Genomic DNA, 23697 nt, shown 5'->3' on the forward strand with positions numbered 1-23697 from the left:
TCTTTAGGTGGCCTTAGTTAATAGACAGATTGGTATGGGAGAAGTCACCCTGATTCCAAAAGCTTGGTCCAAAGCCAAATACAGTGGGCCTGCCGTATCTACAAGCTCAACCAACCATGGACTCAAAACATATTTTTTTGAAAATACAAAATTAAAGAATGAATGAATGAATGAATGAATGTGGAAGAACCTTGAAGGTTGAAGTGGATGGCTAGTGGCTGAGGTTTGCCTCCTCTCCTCCTCCACTGCAGTTAAGGGACTGCTCAGTCAGGCTGTGGAGGTCATCAGGAGAGTCACTGGGCAAAGGTGATTTGGGCTCCTTTTAAATTTTAAATAAGATGTTAATCTTCAATTTTTGGTATCTCTGTGGAATCCTGGAACCAACCCACATGAATATGGCAGGCCCACTGTAATAGTGCCTTCTCTTCACTTGGCTTGTACTCATTATTGGCCCCATTCCCACTGGTGGTTTTGCTCCTGAAGGAACTGGGCAGATTCAGCCCCCCCCCCCCGAATCTCTCCATAAGTGAGTGTCCACTACAAAATGAGGGGCATTTTAACCTGAATGCCTTCTTCAGAAATCGGGTTTAACATGAAGGCACCTGTTATCAATCAAGAGATCATCATAGGTGACGTTTGCAGCACTCATTGGGACATCAGAAGTGTGCTTCCCCCTCCTTTTTTTTAAAGAGCCAGGCACAAAATGCACCAAAATGGGCACATTTTGTCAAATTTAAAAATCTCTTTTGTGTGTATGTGTGTGTGTTGTGGGCATTTGGGTCAGTGCAGGTTATGATCTGCCCTTGGCCCCATTTTCAACCCCAAAATGCAAGCTAATGCATCCTGTATCCCCCACTCCTTGCCACCTCAGAATGCCTCTTACACATGTAATAATAATAATAATAATAATAATAATAATAATAATAATAATATCCTCGGAAATGCCAGAAAAGGATGCGATTGCCATGCATTCTTTTTTGCTCTTAAAAGCAATTCAGGGCTACCCCTGAATTCCTTAGAGACAGTAGCAAAAGCATGTATCATTTTGCCAATTTGCCAAATTGACAAGAGCAACAAATGTAACATTCAAATTGTAGCATTCATTCACAAGTCTTGCCCTTTGCAACATTTCCCCTTTGCTGGTAGCCAGCATATAAAAAGGAAAGGGAACAAGCTGCTAGCCATGTTCTATCCATCTATATATCTGCCTCAAGAAAAAAAACATGTGCTCATTTTCTCAAAAATAATTTTAAAAAAATATAAAAGGGGGAGGGAAGGTGCCTGATGGGAGCTCTGTTCATGCCCTGCCTTTGACCTGAACTGAACTGACCCCTTTCCTCCTGCTACATTTTCTTCAGAGGAGCTTTGCCATTGCCTTCCATTGAGGCTGAGAGAGAGTGACCTGTCAGTTCCAACTGACCCATGGAATCAATTGGGAATAAAAGGGAAATGCAGCGCAGGCATTCTGACTGTAGCATCCTCATATAACAACAACAACAACAACAACAACAACAATAATCCAGGAGCAAGAGGAAATGAAAGTAGCACAAGCAAGCACACATATGTCACCCAAAAAAATCATGCACATAAATTGTCAAAAATAAAAGAGGTTCCTTCTACAGCCTGATTTCCCTACATCCCTCCTCCGGCTTAGCCCCGCAGCCCAATTTCCCTTGGTAATCCTCCTCCTCCTCTTTCCTTCCAACCCTCCCTTCCCTCTGAGCTGCCCTGGCTCCTTCATCCTCCTCCTCCTGCTCCGTTATAGAATGCCCTCCATGGCTCCCTTCTTCCCACGGCTCCTTCATCCTCCTCCTCCTCCTCCTCCATCACTTTCTCCACTCCCCCCCGCCCTCCCTCTGACAGCCCTTTGCAGCCCCCGTCAGTCACCCCGATTTTCCCTTTTAGCCTCCTGTCACCCTTTGCCTCCAGATTCCCCTTTTTCCTTTGGCTCTTTCCTCCTCCTCCTCCTCCTCCTCCCCTTCGATGAGGGGAGGGAATGCTCTGACCTCTGCCCGCCCTCTGAACTTAATCCCTCCTTGAATTTGCCCCAATAATGATCGGGGCAAGCTCATATTTCGCAGAACCCGGGTCTTTTCAGAAAAGATGGATTTTAGCTCGAATCTCGATACCCCGTGCTAAGGGGCATTTCCTTGTGCAAGCCTCGACATGGATTGTGACAGAATTGGGCCCAATATGAACGTCACATGGAAGAATCGATTTCAAAACCGGGTTAAAAGGTAATGTGAATGGGCCCATTGAGTCAGCTAAGCAGCAGTACTGCTCTGAAGGACACATATAGTGCAGGTATTTTTCCTATTCTTTGGTTCTTGTCTCTTTCCATCACACAACAGGAACTGTTAGAATTGTACAAGAGTGTGGTTTGTTTATGTGATTGGTCATCTGTGAAATAAATTGGATTTGTTTTAGCTTAGGTTTTCCAGCTCTCCATTTTCCTTTTATGTTTAGGATGTACAGTCTTAAGAAAAACTTTGAGTATTAGATTAATCTGAAAGCCAGCATGGTGTAGTGGTTTGAGCATTGGAGTACCACTCTGGAGGAACCCCCCCCCCCCAGCCCTGGAAACGCACTAGGTAACTTCAAGGAAGTCATACTCTCTCAGCCTCAAAGAAATGCAAAGGAAAGCCCCCTCTGAACAAACCTTGCAAAGAAAACCCATGATAGGTTCGCCATAATCTGGAAAGGACTTGATGGCACACAGCAATAACAAGAATCTTTCTTGACCTGCCACCTATCAAATGTCTTGTAAGAACAACATCCCTTGCCCCCAGTTAGCATAGGAATTCTGATTGTAGAAGGCTCGAGCTGTAGTTGAACGTACTTGGAGTGTGAAAGATTACAGAAAGGTTACAGAATACCATTTGTAAGTAATGAACTATGCTGGTTCTAGCTTTGTTCCTTTCTATGAACGTCAATTTTTCATTGTTGGACTTGGATTCATTCAGCTTCAGTTCATACTCATTACTTCCCATTGACTTTGCTCCCTGAAGACACTTCCTTTTCCACAGTATAATACTACACATTCTCTGTCCCAGAAAACCCTGTGATAGGTTTGCCTTAAGGTCTCCATAAATTGGAATGACTTGAAGGGACACAAAAGCAACATAATGATTAATCCACTCATAGTACAATCTGGTTCATGTCTCCTTAGAAGTAAATTTGATTGTGTTCAGCCCTGCTTATGGGAGTTTTGTGGCTGCAGGATTATAGCCTAGAAACAGCTTGATATGATTTTAAAAAGTTGTTTACAGCAGGATTTTACAAAGCTGATTATTTCTTTAAACAGGAACTTATAAAACCGCAGGTGGTACAAACTGCTATGCAAGAGACATTTCTCTTTCTCTCTCATACACAGAAGGTGCAGAGTCATTTAGGTTGGTGCCATCTGTGATACATCCATACATTAAGCAGAAGAAAGAACAGAGTGTTATTAAAATTCTAGTGTTATAGATAGTGAGGCAGTGGTAAATTTTAAGTGCAGATCATCACCAGGACAGTCTCTATAGTGACAGCCCCAGATAAAGTCTGAAAGTGTGGATTCCTATGTTGATCTAAAATAATGTGTAGCAGTTTTTATTTCTACCAGTAACAGATCTTTTATAGAGCCACCCACAAATAATTATGACAGGATTTGCTTACAATGATGTTTCACTGCAGGAAAAATCAGGTCCTCTTCCAGGGGGAAAATAGCTAAACTCAGAAGGAACATGGGAGTCCAAGAAGGGTGGTAGTCAAATGTCATAAAATCATATAAATCAAATGCTGGGGGCGTAGACCCTTGTGAGCTCTGCTCCACCAAACTACTGGTTGTGATTCATCTGTTCAGAAATTTATGCCAGTTTCCTCAATAACTTGATCCACAAAGCTGCATAAGATGAAATGACAGCAATTGGTTGGTGGACCAAAGAAAAGCTACAGAAAGATAGCAGGCTGTAACTGTGCACTACTGCACTGTCTTCTTGTTTTGTTTTAATGTTGCAGTTGATCTTATCTGGTGATTAGAGCTACCACACTTTCAAACAATTCATTAATATCACTGTTTTTATTCACTTCCTCCTCATCATTTCATGACCATCCAGATGCAATACAATGCTAAGGAACTTGCTTCACTGGCTACCAGGCCATCATCTTGTTTTGACAAAGAAGGAAATCTGAAGATATGCAGAGTATTTGGGGATGGTAAATTTATAGGTAAAAGAACTTTGCATCGGCAGTTGTCTGTGCATGAATGCTTGCTGTTACTGTTTTAGTATTCACATATTTGCTGGTATAATCCATTTTCTTTTTTGCTAATCGTTGAGTGCTGCTAAACACCTTTCTAAGAAATTGCTTTTCTGCCATAGCTTTGGTGGATTAGACTCTTGCTGGTACATGAAACACAGATGAAGGTAATATTCCTGCTGTTGGCTGCTAACTTGATTAATTTAAATTGAACAAAGGGAGAAGTTATCTTCTGTTTTGGGCCAAATTACAGTACTCAATATATGGCGAGCATTTCAGGGGTAAGCAGGGTTTTACTAAGGATGCAGAAATCCTTCATTTGTGGATTCTGTGCTTGGACATATGTATAAGTGGAACAAAGGTTTTTTATTTATTTAATAGGATGGTAATGATATGTGTGCTTCCTGTTTTACATCTAGCCCTTCCTTTTGCTTTGGTATCATTGACATGAAGCTAAGAAATGAACAAAGTCAAAATTCTGCTTTTAGAAAACCAAATCATGAACCATGAAAATCTGAATACTGTGGCCTTTGTAAATTAAATCAACTTTCATCTATTTGTCTACTTTGCATTGTGTACTGTGCCCTACTACTCATGTGCAAGTGCAAAAACTGCCCTTGGCTACTAAATAATCTTAATATGCTGCCTCTTTATTTTTGGAAAATTGTCTAGACTCAGCCATTTATACTGAATCCAATTTATATTGTAGTTTATAAATGATAGCAGTTCAACCCACTGTTTCACAGATGAAAGCAAGGATCTAATTGTAAAGATCTTAATATCATCCTTAGGATAACATTGTGATCTTCCATCCCATTCAATATTACATTTTGTTGAAGGCTCTATCACACATACTGTTTTCATTGAACTACGTAGGTAAAGAACTGTAGCCTACTTGGAACTGCAAGCAAAGAGAGTGAAGTTTCTTTTGATGAAGATAAGATAGAAAAACCGGTTAAGAGCATTTCAAAATACAACTTAACAGCATGTGATATAGTAGACTAAGGTCAAAAACATTCCACAGAAATAATCAAGTTTGAGACCACTATAACTGCCCTGGCTCAGTGCTAGGGAATCCTGAGAATTATAGTTTATTGTGGCACTAGAACTCTCTGACAGAGAAGGCTGAATGTCTCACAGAATGACACTTTCCCTAACATTGAGCCTGGGCAGTTAAAGTGATCTCAGACTGGATATTTGTGCAGCGTGTTTTGGACCCAAGACTCAGTTTACATGGAACATCTACTACGGAGAAGATGCACCCCTTTCTCTAATCAGAGTGGCAACATCTGGAGAGCACAATGAGGATGCTGGTCAGAATTGATGGGTGTTGCAGTCCAGCATTGCCTAGAGAGCCAGGCATTCCTCCTTTCTCTATGAAGGGTGGCAGGCTAACAATTCAAACTAGCAGAGGCATCCTCTAAAAGAAAAAAAGAATATAGGATCAATGTGAAGTCGAAGGCTTTTAGGGCCGGCATCCATAGTTTTTTGTGGGTTTTTCAGGCTATGTGGCCATGTTCTAGCAGAGTTTCTTCCTGAAGTTTGGCCAGCATCTGTGGCTGGCATCTACAGAGAATGTTTACCTGGAAAGGACTTGGCTATATATATTGTGTGACCTGGAAAGGCAGGAGTGATTTGCATGTATCTTGTTTTGTTGCTAATGGCAGGCCTCAGGGTGTGAGGGCTCTGCACAAGAGGATTAGTGTCTGCTTGATAGTGCTCATTGTCTGCTGGGAGAGTTCTCATTTGCATTTAATGAGTCTTTATCTTGATATCTTTCAGTACTGGTAGCCAAACCTTGTTTACTTTAAGGGTTTCCTCTTTCCTGTAGAAATTGTCCAGGTGTTTGTGGATTTCAATGGCTGATGCACAGGGAAGCAATTGAAATCAACAAATACCTGGACAATTTCAACAGGAAAGAGGAAACCCTTAAAGAAAACAAGGTTTGGCTACCAGTCCTGAAAGATAGCAAGATAAAGACTCAACAAATGCAAATGAGAACTCTCCCAGCAGACAATGAGCACTATCAAGCAGACATTAATCCTCTTGTGCAGACCCTCACACCCTGAGGCCTGCCATTAGCAACAAACAAGATACGTGCAAATCACTCCTGCCTTTCCAGGTCACACAATATATATAGCCAAGTCCTTTCCAGGCAAACATTCTCTGAAGATGCCAGCCACAGATGCTGGTGAAATGTCAGGAAGAAACTCTGCTAGAACATGGCCATATAGCCCGAAAAACCCACAAAAAACAATATAGGATCAGTTATTTACAAGTAAAAAAGAATGGTAAAGTGGAATGGCCATTGGTCAACAGGGTACTTAATGGTCTTTTGGAGTGGGACTGGGGAGATCATTTTTGATTAATACATATCACCTCAGTTATAAATGTAATAAATCATCACATTTGGAGGCACCCTGCGTATTCTGTTGAAAGAAGCTCTGTACTTCCCAAATCTCTGTCTGGAGGAACCATATGGAAATTTGACAGATTTATTTTCTTTACTTAAATGGGGGCTGAGCATTCAGGATGTTGACTTTTGCACTTCTACAGAGCTGTGGAATATTTGCAGCTAGGAAGCAATGTTTTCAGCAAATTCCCTTTCCCTCCTGAGAAATTAAATACACTTCAAATAGTGCAAGTGAGTTTTGTTCGATTAGTTGGATTTCTCTCCCCCCCCCCCTTTTTTTTAAAAATATAGGTGTTATTGAACATAATCATATATGGGGGGAAAACAGCTTTAGGAAATCTACTATGTGACATGCTTTGTTGGCTTTTAACAAATTATGTTAATCTCTTGTATGCAATGATAGTCACCCACCTTGCATGCAGTGTATTCCATCCTGTACTTATGTCCAAGCTGTCTGTTTCAGAAGTGGCAAAAATAACCCAACCAAGCAGGAAATATTGTCTGGATGATTTCTTGTGTAAATTTAGGGTAGTAAAATGAAACAGGTCAGTTCAGTAGTATTCTGATGCAAACAATAAAACATTGCTTCCCAAGAAGGTTGCTCTCTGAATCCCTTTGCAAAATGGAAATAAAAAGAAAGAAAACCAAATGAGTAGCTGCAGCAAACTCCAATTTTGTCACCTACATGTTATACATCAGCTGCCAAGTGAAGCTGACTTTTCATTGATGATTCCTCTCTACCCAGACTCCACCCATTGCACTGATTCTGGAAGAATCAGATGATTGGAGAAGTGTATTACTATTGTTTTTATTTTATTTAGTCAGTCAGTCAATTAATACTTTATTTCTTCTGCATGCAGAGCCAAGGGAGAGATGGTGTCGTCTGAAAGGAAATCTACTGTTTCTAATGAAAAATAAGACGAAGGTAATTTGTTTTACATCCTTCCCCTTTCTTCATGTTTGGGTCTTTCTCCCACATTTACTTAATTTATTTTTTCAATTTGTCGTATTGTTTGAGTTAGCCTAAATGTTGTTTTCCATTTGCCTTTATAGCTGTTTTATAAAATGTGAGACATTCTTCAGTAGCAATCAACAATGTTTGATTGGCTGCACCAGAAATGACTGGAGGCCAAATGGTGCCCTAATTTGACGTGTAAAAGAAGATGTCAGTCCAGATACTCTGGTAGAGTTATGTTACATAGTTGAAAGTAGGAGCTACATGTCAATTTCTGTTGTTATTACATAAAGATGGAATTTCAGATCTCTGCAAGGCTTTTCTGGGGCAGTTTATTCTGAATATTCTGTTTTGAGTATTCTCCATTTGAGGAGAAAGTAATTGTGCATATTTGTTTTACTGATCTATTAATTTTAAGAAAGACACATTTTTAGAATTGTTAATTCGCATTTAATTTTGGGAGGAAATATAAAAAATAAGTCTGATCAGTCATGTTTGCACAAATTTAAGTCAAAAATGTCAGAGTTTAGATAAGTTACCTTTTCATATTTCAGTTCACAGAATTATCCCAGCCAGCGAGCAACTGGCTATGTTGACTGGGTAATCCTGGGAATTGTAGTTCTAAAATGCTTTTTTTCTAAGACCTGCAAAAATTCTGGCTAAATAAATCATAGTGTGAATTATCTGTGTGATAATGCATTCAGCTGTTCATATACTCTTCCTTTTAACAAGTGAGTAAACCTTTGTATGTGGATAGCTTCAGATGATGTCTGGACCTGAGATTATAGTAAAATGCACCCAAATAAACCATGATTGTCCATTAGCTTTAAACCAGGGCTTGTTATTCATTTATACAGGCTGGTTTCTTAGAGCACATTTAACCATGATCCCAAACCGAAATATCATACATAGCTACCATATTTGCACTGTTTATCTGCTGTTACCAAGGAACAAATGGGAGTTAGGCATAAGGAAGCAAAACATTCACTTTAGGATTTTTTTTTAACCAGACTATTTTGTTCACATGATTGAGACCAATGTTTGTGACAGCTGATACATCTGGAGAATATGGAGTCAAACCTGGAATATGCAGTAAAGAAAGTCCTGTTCTTTTGTATTGTTAGATCCTGACATACTAGGTTTAGGAGGGAACACTCAGGATAGAAATCGGTGGCAGTTTTGTTCAATTGTGATTTTCTTCTTAAATGGGATAGAAGCAGCTTGACCTTTTTTTAAAAAAATGAATGTGGGAGAAAGCGAAAAGGAAGATTAATCAATCTCCAACATTCTAATAATTAAAATTATCTCTTTGGAAAATTGGAATAATCTACTCTTTTTGCTTTTTCCTACCTCAACATGTTTTAATCATTGTTTACTTGGACAGATTAATTTATACAGGAAAGTGGATTCCATTACTTGTGGCATGATTGCATCTGTGTAATAAATCAGTATTTTCAAGTGCTTTTCTGCTCCTTGGAAGACTAGAGATATTTTTAAAGAAACAATTGAAAAGTCAGTTGTTTCTTGGAAGCTTATTTCAGAATTTCTTTTGTTCCCCATTGTTTCTTGATACTCATAGGAGACAGCTTTAGGGTTTGATGTAAGAATTTAGTAGTTTAGTGTTACTGGTCAATGTTGCAAACGTCAGGTGTGAACTTTTCCCCCTACATTTTTATTCTTGAAAAGCTTTTATTATTGAAAACAAATTTAAACTAGGTACCTCCTTTATTTGTCTTTTTATCAGGCAAAAATGGCTGTGTACCTGTTCATATTTTGTGAAGATATCAATGAAATGATAATCCTCAACAGATCTAAACCTATTGAGTAATGGTATTACATATGTTGGTTAACCTTGGCAAGTGTATGGTCAAAAAGTCTAGGGGGGATGAAAATAGGAAACACAGTAATTTTATTAAAACAATATGTTGCAATGAGATGCTAAAAGGAAATAAAAAGCATAAAGTATAGGCAATCCTATAAACAAACAGGCTTGTGCTGGCCTGTAAGCCACGCCCTAACAAACACAAGGCTAGTGTTGCCAGTCAGTACTAGGCTTGAAAACTGCAAATCCCAAACAGTATAACAGAACATAAGGAGGTGTCAAACATACAAAATGCCAGTACAATGGCAGATAAATTCCTTTGCACCTCTCAGTAAAAAATTAAAAGGGATAGCACAGTACACCCATTACAATTGCAAAGTGAACAAACAGAGACCAAACGCGTTTCGACTATGTGTCTTCATCAGTCGTCATGGAAAACTAATATTGCAGCCTTGTAAGGTATATCATATAATATGTAGGGACATCCAGTTGCAGTAAGCAGGTTGTTGGTCCTCTTGGACCTAGTATGATGCCAAAGACCTGGATGTCCCACATGTAAATACAAGCCCTGAGGTTAACCTTGGCAAGCCATTAGATCTTGGACAATTTAGAAATTATTCTGATTTTCTTTTTCTGCCCTCAGGGGGAGAGATCAGTAAATCTGTTTGAACAGAATGATTTAATTGCACTTAATTGTATAGATGATGTGAGCCAGTGTGATGTGGTGGTTTGCATGTTGGACTAAGGAGGCTAGGTTTTGAATCCACTAAGTGACCTTGGGGAAGGTCGCACTCTCTTAGCCTCAGTGGATGACAAAGGCAAACCCCCTCTGAACAATTCTGCCAAGAAAACCCCATGACAGGTTCACCTTACGGTCACCATAAGTCAGAAATGCTTAAAGGCACACAGCAACAATATATAATCATTCCTCCAGATTCACAGAGTTAGAGGAACAGGACCCCCATGAGAATGGAAAATTTGTGAATAAGGTAAGCCCCTCCCACCTCCTCTCTGATTCCCCCACCCTCCCTTGCCTTTAACCAGCTCTGGGAATCCTTTTAAAGGGACAGGGGAAAAAGAGGCACAGGTGTATGTGTTGGAGCATGTGTGATCTGGGATCAACATGCAGAAGACCTATGCCAGGAACAAGATGCCACAGAATCTCTGCTGTGAAGTTCGGTGCAGGCTTCAGAGGAAAAACCTTTCCATGCATAAGCTATCAGTAAGACAAGGATTGCTGGACTACTGAGTTCTCATGAAGAGGTTTTATTCTTGAGTACAGCTATATACATCAGACTGACAAAGTGCTACACTAGGCTCCTATTTAGAATGCAGAGTGTTCAGCTCACTCACTTATATACAATATCTCCCCCTGGGATTTGAGTCCAGCTCACTACTGGTATATCACCCAGTTTCCTGTCACTTGATAGCCATGACTCTGCAGAATTGAAGTTTGCTGACTTCATCTCCTGCCCTTCTGTCATCAGCTTCCTGCAACTCAGGACTCTTCAAATGATGAGTCATCATGTCTTCCAACTGAACTCAGGCTACATTTTCATTTTTGCCCCAGTTTCATGCCATAGCCACATCTATGGCATTTTCTACTCATAGGCCTGTTACAGACTGCCAAAATAAAGCTGCTTTGGGTCTCTTTGGAGGTATGCTGTTTAAATGATGCATGCATCCTAAGAATCCGGAAGCTGGACCAAAGCTGCCCTCCAGTGCTTAGGAATGGAGTGTGGCTTTGGTGCAACCTCCGGACTCTTAGGACCCATGCATCATTTAAATAGCATACCTCCAAAGAGACCCAAAGCAGCTTTATTTTGGCAGTCTGTAACAGGCCATAGTTCAATTTACTCTGACAGCGCACCTGCATCACTTCTGGTGCAGAGATGAGGAGAAGCAGGTGCGCGCATGCCTCTCTTCATCCTCCGGTCCCCCTACCCTTCTCACAGCTGGCTAGAGGGACAGGAGGGCATGGGGATGAGGAGAAGGGCATCTCCAGCCCTCTTGTCCCTCCCCACAGCTTTCTAGAGGGACAAGATAGTGTGGGGATGAGGAGAAGCAGGCATGCACCTGCCTCTCTTCATCCCCCTGCCCTCCTGTCACTGCCCCCCTGTCCCATTTGTGAATAGTCAAAACCATGAATCTGAAGTCCGTTCATCCAGAGGGACAACTGTAGATTCTAACATTTCCATAAATGCTTTGCACATGGTTATACCTTTTTACTGTGTAGTTTCCTTCATGGTATCAGAAAGTACTATTGCAAAGTACCGTAAGTATTTTGAGGCTTTCTATTTTATTGGTATAGCAGACATTCAAAGTTTTTCCCTCACCAAGATAATAATAATAATAATAATAATAATAATAATAATAATAATTCGTCTTTGAACATTTGATCTTGAAAAAACTCCTGTCACATTCACCTTTCGTTCCTTGGTATCTTTAGCTTAAAAGTCATTGTACAAATATTTATTTGTCTTCTCCAAACTAACATTTTATATGCAAAAGGAATATGAAACCTAATTATGGTCTTGCTATGGAGTAATAGTTCCATAGGGCCCATTTTAATCAGAATAAATGGAAGTGCATATTTTAAAACCTGCTTTTAGGGCTTTTATTTAAAAAGGGATTTGTGATCAATAGACTGTAGTCATTTCGTGAAAAGTAATCACTAGTGTCTGTTATATCCTTCTTAGTTTGCAGCTTAATGATGCAGCAGTGAGAACTATTCCCATCTATTAGGTCAATTTGTCTCTGTGCTTGCATGACACATTTATATTGCTTAGAAACTTAATTTGTGTATTTTATGTAAATTAACTTGTTAGGTTATGTAAAGGACATAATTTTAGGTTGTGTAAATGGACATAATTTTTAGTTTACATTAGGCAATTTTGAATTCTGTTTTACTTGGCATTCAGCTCAGGTTCCTGGTACACACATGGAGCTGCCAAACATTTGCTTTAACCACCAACCATTAAAAATTGTACACTTGGAAAGCAAGTTTTGTGTGACATATTAAGGCTGCTGTGAATATATATGGTAAATTTTTAAGCCTCTTGAAACTAATAGGAAACTCTTAGCTGTGTAAGCATGGAGGTGAATCTTACAGTGTGCTTAATGATCAAGTATATTAAATAAAAACAAGAGGGAGTGTAATGCTCTGTCACTTTTTGTGTAATGGATTGCCTTTCTCTAAAGCAGTTATGCCCTAGGTTATAGAAATGATTGTAGCAAGATGAATAACGAATGAAAACATCCACATTCCGGCAATCTCTGGCTTTCAGGCACTGTTTATAATAGCTTAACATAAACTATAGCATATATCACAAGTTTTAATGTACTGTTAGTAGTTGATGGAAAAACATGGAAGTAAAATAGTTGATTGGTTTATAGATCAGTAGCTGAAGATTATGTGTGAAAGAAAAATGTGAGAATAATGGTTTATTTTAAGTGTTGTGTCATGACTAGTTAGTAATCATCAATAGATTGCATAGTATACCAATGAAAAACCTGAACTTCACAGGCCTGCACATCATGCATGCACGTTCCACCTACTGAAATTCTCTCTTCTATGCAGCTATTAAAAGTGCACAAGCCCTTGTTTTTATTTGGCTATGGTAAGATGCTTATTAGTCTGTACAGGAGTAGTCTGTACTGGCCAAATAAATCAGCTTCTAACCACTTTGAAGGTGGGGCGTTTAGATGACAAATGAAGTGAGTTTAAAGTGAAATGAAGCCGTTCTCTAGGACTAAAAACTGGAGCAAAAAGAAGCGGGGATACTCCATCTCAAGACAGAAAATCAGCATCATTGCACTGGCATATAAATAGCCCAGCACCAGTATAGTACTGCAGAAAAGCAAAACCATGATTGCCAATAATGCAGTGGATATAATTACAACATACACAACCCAGACAGTCCAATGGGGGACATGAGGTGAAGGGGGAGGGGCTTTGCCAATGCAACTGTGGCACACTGATATACTGTATAATAATAATAATAACAATAATAATAGTGTGGCTGGTCATACAGGTGGGTGTCCAATGGAATGGTATCTGGGTGTGAAGGAGGAGGTAATTAGGTCACAGGCAGTATGTTTGTGCAGTGGTGCACAAGCTTGGTGGGGAGGCGACAAAAAAATAAAATAACCATGCAGCATGGCTTGATGCCGCATGGTGTGGAGAACCCGTGGGTGTTATGCTTGCCTTGGGAGAGGGCCTTGTGGACAGTGAGGTTTCGATCCACTTTCAGAAAATGCAGGATCAAGCTGCTTCTTTCTGCCCTTCTACTCTGGCCCTAAGAGACTCTCATGCCAGATAGTGGATGAGGTAGGTATAAACCTGGGGTCACACTGATTAGGGAAAAGTTTAAAGTTTTGATAATGCTTCAGTTAAGCTAGTGTCTGATTGGAAATGAAATAATGTTGGTTTGGCTAATAACCTTGAAATACAAAGTGGGGAAACGTTACATCAGATCTAGCCCATCAAAAAATCCATAACATTCTTTTTTTTACTACTACATTCTAGCACAATTAATGTCTCAGTGGGGAAAAAGAGAGAGCCTATATAATCCGAGCCTGTTAGTCTGTTGCTATTTTAGTTGATATGTAGGAGGAGGGGACTTCTTCTGAGCTACCCACCCCAGAAAATGTGTAAAAAGCCAAAGCTCATTTGTAAACATCGCTTGCATATAATTAGTTTGATAGCCGTGAAACCGGTGTTGTTTAATGGAACTGTTGTAGTTATGTGATCCATTAAGCAATTTCGGGTGTCAGACTTTGGCCTGCAGCACAAGGTTCCATTTGCCAGGGGGAAGGCACTGAAAATAGCATGCCTTTTCATAGTTTTCTCCTTGCCCTAGCTTAATGTTGACAAGTACTTATTGTGTGGACACTGTCATTCTGCTGTGAGCTTCTATGCTTATGTCCATATAGTTCAAGAGACTTTATGAGGACACACAAGTTCTCAGAGTTTTAAAAGTGTACATTCTGGAATGGAAAAGTCATGGAATACTGCATCCCAACAGCAAATTAAATGTCTTATACTTGTTAACTTTCCTTTTTTTTGGCCAAAGCAAAGTATTAGTTTAGGTTCCTAGCTGGTCTGTACATTCTGATTTGTCAGACACTTGAAAACTTCTCTTTCAAGAACACCATGCTTTGAATGGTGAAAGAGGATTTGACTCTGCTTTCTCAAAATCTCAGTTTTTAAATTAGTTCAATTCTAGTGCCATCACATTTTTAGAAATTCCTAGACTTGAAGAGCTTCTGTGCTCATACCTAATCTGTGAGTAGCTGGTTTGCTGTGCCTTGGACCTTGATAGTGTGTTGTATGCTCCCTTATAGCATTGCAAAACTTTTGAACTGTGCAAGCTGGTCTATTTCAGACAGATACATAATATGCTTTACCAGATGGAAGCACTTCCTGCAGGTGGAGTGGCATTCCCACTACAGAAATTAAGCTGTGGCATTGAAGGGTGTTACACAGATTATTTTCCCAGAGCTTTGATGTGCAAATGTCCACGTTGAACCAAGTAGCCAGCAGATGCTGCACTGCACAGGATACTTTGAAAGACATTCAGATTTCAACTGGCTGAAAAGAAGCCCAAACAGCAAATTAATTTAGCCAGTTTCAGTTCAAAAGTTTGCTGGTCTCCAGAGGTTTACAGAGCTGAGTATCAGAAAATCATTTGGTATTCTGGGCTCTTTCTGTCAGTACTCCAGTCAGAGATACCTCTTGCCTTTCTTCTCTCTGCTATTTAGTTACTAATGAAGCTCCTGAGAGGGCCAGACCTTTAATTAGGCATAATGAGACCACCACCTCGGTGACAGATGTTCATAAGTGATGAGGGAGAGTTGAAGGAGGCAGTTGTATGTTCTTCATGGCTTGTCTTGTGCTCCCTTAGCTGGCTTGCTGCTCCACGTAACTTTGGAAGACACTGCCCTGTTACCAGTGGCTGAAGGAAGATCCTGCTACAAGGTTAAATTATGTACAGTATATGGAATAAGGAGCGTGTGTGTTTGTGTTTTTGCATTTTGTTGTTGGTTTCAGAGGGGAAAACATTTTGGTCTTGCCAAGTAGTTCCAGCAAAACAGTTATTTCAGAAGCTTCATTCATTAATTCCTGTAGAACAGCCAAACCTGTAACTCCCAGATATATGACTGCAGCCATCACCATCCAAAGATACCATGGCTACTGACTGGGAGTAAAGGGTCCCATACCTAATATATCTCCAAGTAACAGGTAGCGGAATGATCTTCTACTGTTGTGCTATTGCAAGGCTGCTGTCATACTTTTCCATATATGTGGAGAGAATAACCATTATGTTGTTCATGGGGAGCCCTGGTGGTGCAGTGTTTAAATGCTGGTACTGCAGTCAGAAAGCTGTAAATCCTAGAGGAGGGCTCCAAATCCACTCAGCCTTCCATCTTTTCGTAGGTTGGTAAAATGACTACCTAGCTTGTTGGGGGCAATTGGTTTACACATTGTAAACTGCTTAGGGAGTGCTAGTTCACTGATAAATGGTATAGAAATGTACTTGCTATTGCTATTGTGCCCCTAAGTGAACAGTTGCGTGAAATGACCCTGGTATCTGTTTTACAGCATTTTGATATCTTTGAGTGTCAGTGTATAATGGCATCCAAATATATTCCACTGTAGCAATAAAGTATAAGTTTCTTGATTTTTTTTAGACATGGTGGTGGACATAATATGTAGAGGTTTTTTTGAGAAAGGAAAAGGACAGATCTGCAGAGGCCTTGCTGTTGGTGGTCTAATCTCTTCATAATGAAAGGGGACACTAGATGGCAGCAGTAAACTCCTTAGTTGTGGGACTTTCTGATTTTGTTGGCTTTTAGAAATATCAAGACATTTGAGGTCAGCTGCATTTGGGAAGGCTGAGTTAGGGAATGGGAGTAGGATTGAAAGAAATGTCTGCTGTGTAGTGGTTCAGACCTTGTAGTGTATGGTATGGTAGTACAGTCAGCCCTTCCTATCCATGGATCAACCATCCACACTTGAAAATGTTAAATATATATACAAATTCCAAATAGGGACACCATTTTACTATGCCATTGTATTTAATAGGACTTGAGCTTCACAGATTGAGCCTCCATAGAGGGATCCAGGAACCAAACCCCAGTGAATGCCAAGGGCCCAATGTAAATAGAAACAAAGAAGTAAAGGTAAAGAGATGTTAGCAGTCAGTGTTGATGATAATTGGGCTAGATGTACCAGTAAGATGTTTCATTGTGGGATAAGTTCTTATGTCAACACCATCCTTCATTGCATGCTGACTTGTGTGATACAATGACCTATTATCCTCTTGTCAATTTTAGGAGAGAGCAATGCTGCCATACTGGCCATAGAAACCCAGAGGGAATCTAGATGGGTCACTTTAAAATGTCAGTTTCCACATTGTTTTGATGTATGTTTTACCATTTTGCACCATTATGACATTTCATTCTGCCTTTCTTCTTCATATTACCATCTCTGAATATTTCCCTTGCTTCCATTATTTACTTCTATCAATAAACTGTATCTTTTGCCCTTCTAATACCCCTGTGTTTACTATTGTTCAGAGTATAACTTTGCCACTCCAACAACCTACCCCTTTCCTGATTCCTTCAATCCTTTGTCATTCACAAATTTACACCCTCACAGCCATCACTTGTTTCCACATCCATAGGCGGCACAATTCCAACAGGAGGTCTATTGACCCCACAAAAAGGTCATCTTAAAAACACACACAACTTATTTCTTCAGTTTTCCCCCTTAGTCTTATTTTCTCACTCTCATCCTTTTAAGAAAAGTATTTAAAGCATTATAAGAAAATTGCTGGACACCTTCTGAGAAAATTGTCAGCCAGCATTAATGCAGTGCTGTTGTTGTTGTTGTTGTTGTTGTGTCTCCAAGTCCTATGGTGAGCCTAAGACGACCCTATCACAGTGTTTTCATGGCATAATTTGTTCACAGCAGTTTTGCTCTTGTCTTCCTCAGAGGCTGAGAGAGTGTGAATCATAGAATCATAGAGTTGGAAGAAACCACAAGGGCCATCCAGTCCAACCCCCTGCCATGCAGGAAATCTCCTAGAGTACACTAGGGCCTCTACAATGCCCAGGATTCTGCTCAAGGTCACCCAATGACATTGGTAATGTCCAATACTCATACCATGACAGAATGCTGGATCTCATTATTCTATTGCAGACTTTGAATCCACATTTATTCACAACTAATTTCACGCAAGACTTTTATTATTGGCTCCTGATTTGTTAATTGGTATCTTTGCAGTGGAAGTGTGTATAACTTAAGTGTGTTGGTATGTGAGAAAGTGTGTGTTACTAGTGTTAACCTGAGGCCAGTTAGAAGAATTCCAGGATGGAGGGATGATTTTTAATAGAAGCTGTCAGCAGTGCTGTAAATTAAGTCAGTAAAACCAGTGGATCAGTTCTTTAGAGGATGAAATTTAATTCATCTGTAAAATATATTGCAGAGTTCTTTGCTCAAATTCTCTAGATACTCTGATTTTGTCCATTCTTGAATTATGGGGTGCAGTAATATGAACCAAGTATTCTTATTCTTATGAAATATTCAAAGCTGTTTACTTCTGTGTCGTTAAGTGGTTAGTAAATAAGCATTGTGACAATAAAACATGTCTGTCAGTGGGATGAATGAAGCAGCACAGTGGCCAAGATACAAAACAAATTAAATAAATAAATAAATAAATAAAATTTCTCAGGTCAAGTTCTAAAGACTGGTTTATAGCTATCATTATAAAGGAGAGAACACAGCAAGCCTGAATTTCAGAGTAGAATACACATTAGTGTGTTTTAAAACTTGATTTGTGATATACTGGGGATATCAATTTCTTGAAGAAGGAAGGTATAACATGTTTAAAGGCTGTGGTATGAGGGGAGTGGCAGAATTTGGTTGACAGGACATGTGAAGCCTGTGCCAGGTGACTATGGTCATGTCTGCATGGTCAAATAATGTATCCCCCCCCCCCCCCAGTGCTCATGGTGATCAGTCCAAACAATCACTGATTCTGATGCCAACTGCTTTGACAGTATAAAAACTTACTTTTTGCTTCAGATTGTCCCAGAAAATCTTGAGCTCTCTGGAATGACATTGGGCAGTTGTTTACAATGCATCTCTCTGTGCTGACTGTTGCCACAGCTGCTGGTACAAATCTGAGGTCAGAACAAGGGGCCTAGGCATGTGATCAATGCAGGGGACCTCATTTTGGCCTCAGAGGGAGTACCTTGCACTGGTGGAGGTGGGTGGTACAGCAGGATGCATGTGCAAACAGCCACTTAGCATTGCTGCTGAGCGCCCAGGTAACAGTGTGACTTTGGGCAACTTAGGGGCTGGAATACTCCAGGCTGATCCCAAAATATTTTGGCCCATGCAGACACAGTCTATAATAAGAGGTTTGCTAGGTCTAGCTACCATTTTATTTTAGAAAGTGTGGCTTCCAAGTGATCTACTTGGTACATTGCCAGAGTAATGGGTCTTTCAAATCATGATCAAAATAAAACATCATGGGGATGAGGAAATTACTATCAAGGTACATAGTGTTGTACAGTACACAGGGACTGAAATAAATAGGGATACTCTGTTTCTCCCCTGTTAAGTTGTCCCTGTTCTCTTTTCTCCATTGTCAAAAATATCTCAATGACTTTGCAACTCTTTTGCAGCTGTATTGAATTTTTTTAAAAAAGTGAAAGTCTGATATGAAATGGGCAAACATAAATAGGCAAATCATTTGGGATGCGCTTCTGTTTTCTCCCAGATCTCCTGCTGATAGAATAATTAAAATGTGTACTGACATGATGAGGATAAATGTGTTTACAGGATTTGCTGGAAGGGGAGGAGTTGTTTTTTTTAAAAAAAAACAGAATGTCAATTCTAAACAAATTTCAAAAGATCCATTTGAAAACAGAAACACTAGAAAGCATGTGATTTGTATCAAAGGAATATGCAAGTAGCAGAACTAGTATGAAGTATAAACTAATTTTCAGCGATGAATCCTAATTGTGGTTTATTTGGAAAGTTCAGAACTGGTCAATACTAACGTGTAAGGATTGCACAGAATAATTACCCAAGAGTCCAGCAAAGCCTTGCTTTCTGTGAATTAGACACATGCTGGTGCAAGCCCAGTTACTCCTTCATGGAGGCTAATGCTAGCATGACCAGCAAAATCAACCAGAAATCAAAACTGAATATGAAGCATGAACATGGGATCCTGCTTTACTGTGACCTTTATAAACCAGGTTTGTATACCAGGGATTCTTTTTGGCTTATGAAATCTCTTTTAAGAGTATAACACCCTTAATATGTTGTAAAAATCCCACTATTTACTCTGGATCTGACCAGATGATCCAGAGTCCTCTATTGCAATGCTTGGTGGCTGTTCACATGCCCCACGGTGCCACCTGAGATGGCCGCCGATATAGTGAGTCACTTGCTTTGAGCTCAGAATGAGGCACCCAGCATTGATCGCATGGCTGTGCACTTCATTCTGACCTCAGAGCGAGTGACTGACTGTGGTGGCCATGCCGTGTGACACAATGGGAGATTTTTAAACAGAAGCTGGATGGCCATCTGTCAGGGTGCTTTGATTGTGAGTTCCTACATGGCAGGGGATTGGACTGGATGGCACTTGTGGTATCTTCCAAATCTATGATTCTATGCATGTGAATAGCTGCTCAGCATCATAGTGGAGGGTTTCAGATCTTTGGAGAAGATCCAGAGCAAATAGAGGAAGACATTTTATTTGACCTGTGTAGACATGGTCTAAGAGAGGGTAATGGCCTAGGAATCCAAGAAAAAGAACAGGGAGCAGAGCTCGTCCTTGCCACAGAAACTTTTGAATTGGGGCTTGAGCTGGCCTACCATTGGCTACCATTCATTGTCTGAAAAAACTGCCTCAGGCAGCAGCAGTTACTTAGGGACAGAGCAAAAATGCATGCTGTTAGGGTAGGAGTAGGTAACTGAAATGCTAGCAGGGCACATGAAACCCACAGGAGACCTTGGAGAGCCACATGATACCTCTTCCTGCAAAATAATCTCTTTTTGCCACCAAATATCCCCAAACACCTTTTTGTGGACAAGGTGACATTCTCACCCTGTGTTCCTGGACTCCTAGAGGGCATTTTTGGTGACGTTTTTGTTTTTTAAATTGCCACAATTTTGCAAAAAATGGTTTTGACTGGGGTGTGGCATTCAAATATTTGCCATACATGGCAGTACCTAATGTTCTCCACACATATCTAGAGCATACATTGAGGCATTTTGGAGCACTTTTTTGACCTCTGGGAGCGCTGTGGCAGAACAAAAATGGTGGTGGGGGTCATACAGGCTGCTGTCCATATTTTACCCACTTATTTTAGAATATGGAGCTTCTATGAGCCATGTGCCCTGCCCTATCCTTAACTGCCTAAGGTATGAACTAATTCTACTATGGCTAGAGCCTATGGCTAGAGTAGCTCTAGCCATAGTTCTGTAACCAAAACTGATTTAAAATTTGGCTGTAGTCTAAGTCAGTTTTTGGCATGGAATAGAGGAAGATGCCATTTCCCCGTTTCTCTAGGTAAACAAAATTTATTTGTCTGATCTTCAATTTTGTCCACAGTTCTTAATATTCAAAATAATAGTTTTTTTTTTTAAAAAAAAGTCTGTTTCTGTCACTGAGAACTTTCCTCGGTGACGATTTCAGTAAAAGTGTATTACACTTAATATACTTGTCACTCTGAAAAAAAAATGGAAAAAGTATCTTCTTTTATGAGTTGTACTTTAGTGTATCATAAAAGAGCAAGGTAAAATATTTGAAGATGGTATTGCCTTCTTGATATAAACTTTTTATAATGTTCAGAATTGCAAAAGCTTACTTAGGTTTGAATTGGGAGATTTTGTTGTAAGGAATGGCAGTTTTGGAACATAATATATTTCCATATCCATGAGTTTTTAAAACTAATACTATAGTTTTATATTAACATATACTATGCATTTGCTTTTTACTGTTCTTTTTATCTATTACAGGTTTATTACCCTAGCATGACTGCTTTTTAAACTAATCACAGTGCTGTAATTTCTTGTTTACCAATGTTGAGAAATCTGTTCAGAACATGCCAGAGAAAATGTTGCTCATAAGACATAGCCTATTTTCTTCTAAAACCTAGAACAACACCTGAAGATCCAAAGAGAATAGAGACTTTTAAGAAGAATGAATATTTTGACATGCTGAAATCATCCACAACTGAGTAGTGATGGGATGCTTACTGGGCCAGGTTATAGGGATCATATAACCCTCTTAGTAAATGGGGAAAGATGTCATGGCATTCAGTAGCTAATTTTTATGGCACATTTATCAAATTCAGAGGTGTATAATAATTGTTACATAAATACAATAAAGCATTTAATGCATTGATTTTAATTTTTTAAAATATCTTTAGCCATACGTTGATTGTTACTACCTCCCACCCAACCCACCAACCCTATCCCTGTTTACAACAAAGTTCAGTGATCAGTCAATATGTGCATAGCAGAATCAATCAGAGTTCGTAGTCTGTTGTTCCACAACTTTGGATGAGATGATGATAGACCTCATGTAGAGAGATGATCCATAGTGTAGTTGATGAATGGGTGCCAGGGTAGCATAAAGTTATTTTCCCTCTGTTTAGCCAAGCATGAGAGGTTAAATTTTTTTCTGCTAAGGCAGCCCACCAAAGTCTATCTAACCACCTTCTAATTGATAAACTATTGATTTCCATGCCCTCAGTATCTTGGCTCAAAGCAGCATTTAGATTAATTTATTAATTAAACAATTAGAGGCTAATTGTTCATGTGGTAAATCTGTATTTCTGGCAGCAAAGATTAACAGAATTAATAAAGTATCTCAAAAGTGTATATCTTGCCTTATCATTTAATTAATCCAGGAAAGGCTCTCTTTCCCGAACAGGAGGACTTTAGGACAATGGAAATAAGACATATTTCTAGAGACCCTATTCCCACCCAATCTGCATCTCTACATCATCTATCAGACTAAGCATTTTTATTACAATACAATATAAGAGGACAAAGATGCTACGTGTGTGCAGATTTTTTTATATAACACTTTCATTAAAAAAGCAGAATATGATCTGTATGGAAAAGTTGGCCAAATGATGTGCCAAGTTTTATCAGAGTTCTTTGTGTTAATCTTAGACTCCCAAACTATTTTCAGACCTTCGATTTGCCCAAATATTTTCACTAATAACAGTCTGAAGATAAATGAAATAAGACCAGCTGAATTAGAGGGAGGAAACATATTTTAAAAATATTTTAAAATTTTGTAAATATTGGCCCTTTCCAAACGGCCCTTTAAGTATGTATTGTGTACGTGCTAGGGTTACCCGGGGGCGTCTCTTTCAGACGCCCCCAACCCTAGTATGTACACAGTATGTACAAAATGGCAGCCCCCATTCTACATGGGCGCCACCATTAGGGCGGCGCGGAGGTGACATCCTGGCGCCGCAGAAGGGTGCCTGTGGTGCCCTTACCGCAGCGCCGGAAGGAGCTCTGAAACAGAGCTCCTTCCTTCATTTGTATCACTGGCGCAGCCTTTACACAGCTGCGCCAGCAACACAAAAGGGAAAGGGGCTGAGCGGCCCCTTTCTCTTTTTCCCCGCCACTGTCGGGGTGTCCTTGGGGCTTAACTCATTGTATACAATATTGTGGGGAAGGTGGCAGCAAACAGTTCAAAATATACTAAACTGACAGAAAGAAGCAACTGAAGGAAAAACAGTTTTCCAGATTGTTAAAGCATTTGTGCTCCACTGTCAGAAAAGTGATGATGTAATGTAGGGTTTATGGCTTCCAGATTAAATTATGAAACAGTGAAACATGTATATTGCAGTATCTTTATCTCATTGAAATGCATATTGAACAAAACAATAAAATGCAGTCTGGTTTATTCCACTGAATATTGAAGGCATTTCAAGAGTAGATGAAAGAGCCTTAATCAGAATTATTCATTGTCATGCAAATACTGCCTGATTTAAAGCAAAAACAACTTTTGTGTTACTGCCAGAGGTTTTCTATGCAGTGGTTTACGAACTTCCCAGAATACTTTTCACAGTTCTTGTGGGATCATTTTCAGGATTAAAAAAAATGGATTAGCTGCACAGGAAATCTGCTTTCTTTTTGAAAAATGGAGTGTATATGGGCACACAAAATCCTTGCATGTTTTTGAATTTACAAGAGCTGTGGAAGATAATTGATGATGGGAG

The 23697-nt window shown here is 39.6% G+C and overlaps 1 protein-coding gene across 6 annotated transcripts in view; it reads left to right on the forward strand.

The window, feature by feature from the left end:
* INPP4B (inositol polyphosphate-4-phosphatase type II B) overlaps positions 1–23697 on the forward strand; it is a 339484-nt gene that overhangs the window by 59704 nt on the left and 256083 nt on the right. For 3 of the 6 annotated variants that reach the window (XM_089525749.1, XM_089525746.1, XM_089525747.1), the window contains exons 1-2: positions 4086–4209; positions 7513–7577. In XM_089525749.1, the coding sequence (XP_089381875.1) occupies positions 4086–4209; positions 7513–7577 (189 nt within the window). Of the gene's footprint in view, positions 1–4085; positions 4210–7512; positions 7578–23697 lie in introns of those variants that run through there. The other 3 variants (XM_089525750.1, XM_089525752.1, XM_089525748.1) reach the window with 2 other exon arrangements.

Source organism: Sceloporus occidentalis, unplaced genomic scaffold, assembly GCF_023333645.1.
Source record: "Sceloporus occidentalis isolate IW3139 unplaced genomic scaffold, rSceOcc1.0.p SCAF_5, whole genome shotgun sequence".
In the NCBI taxonomy this organism is placed as follows: Eukaryota; Metazoa; Chordata; class Lepidosauria; order Squamata; family Phrynosomatidae; genus Sceloporus; species Sceloporus occidentalis.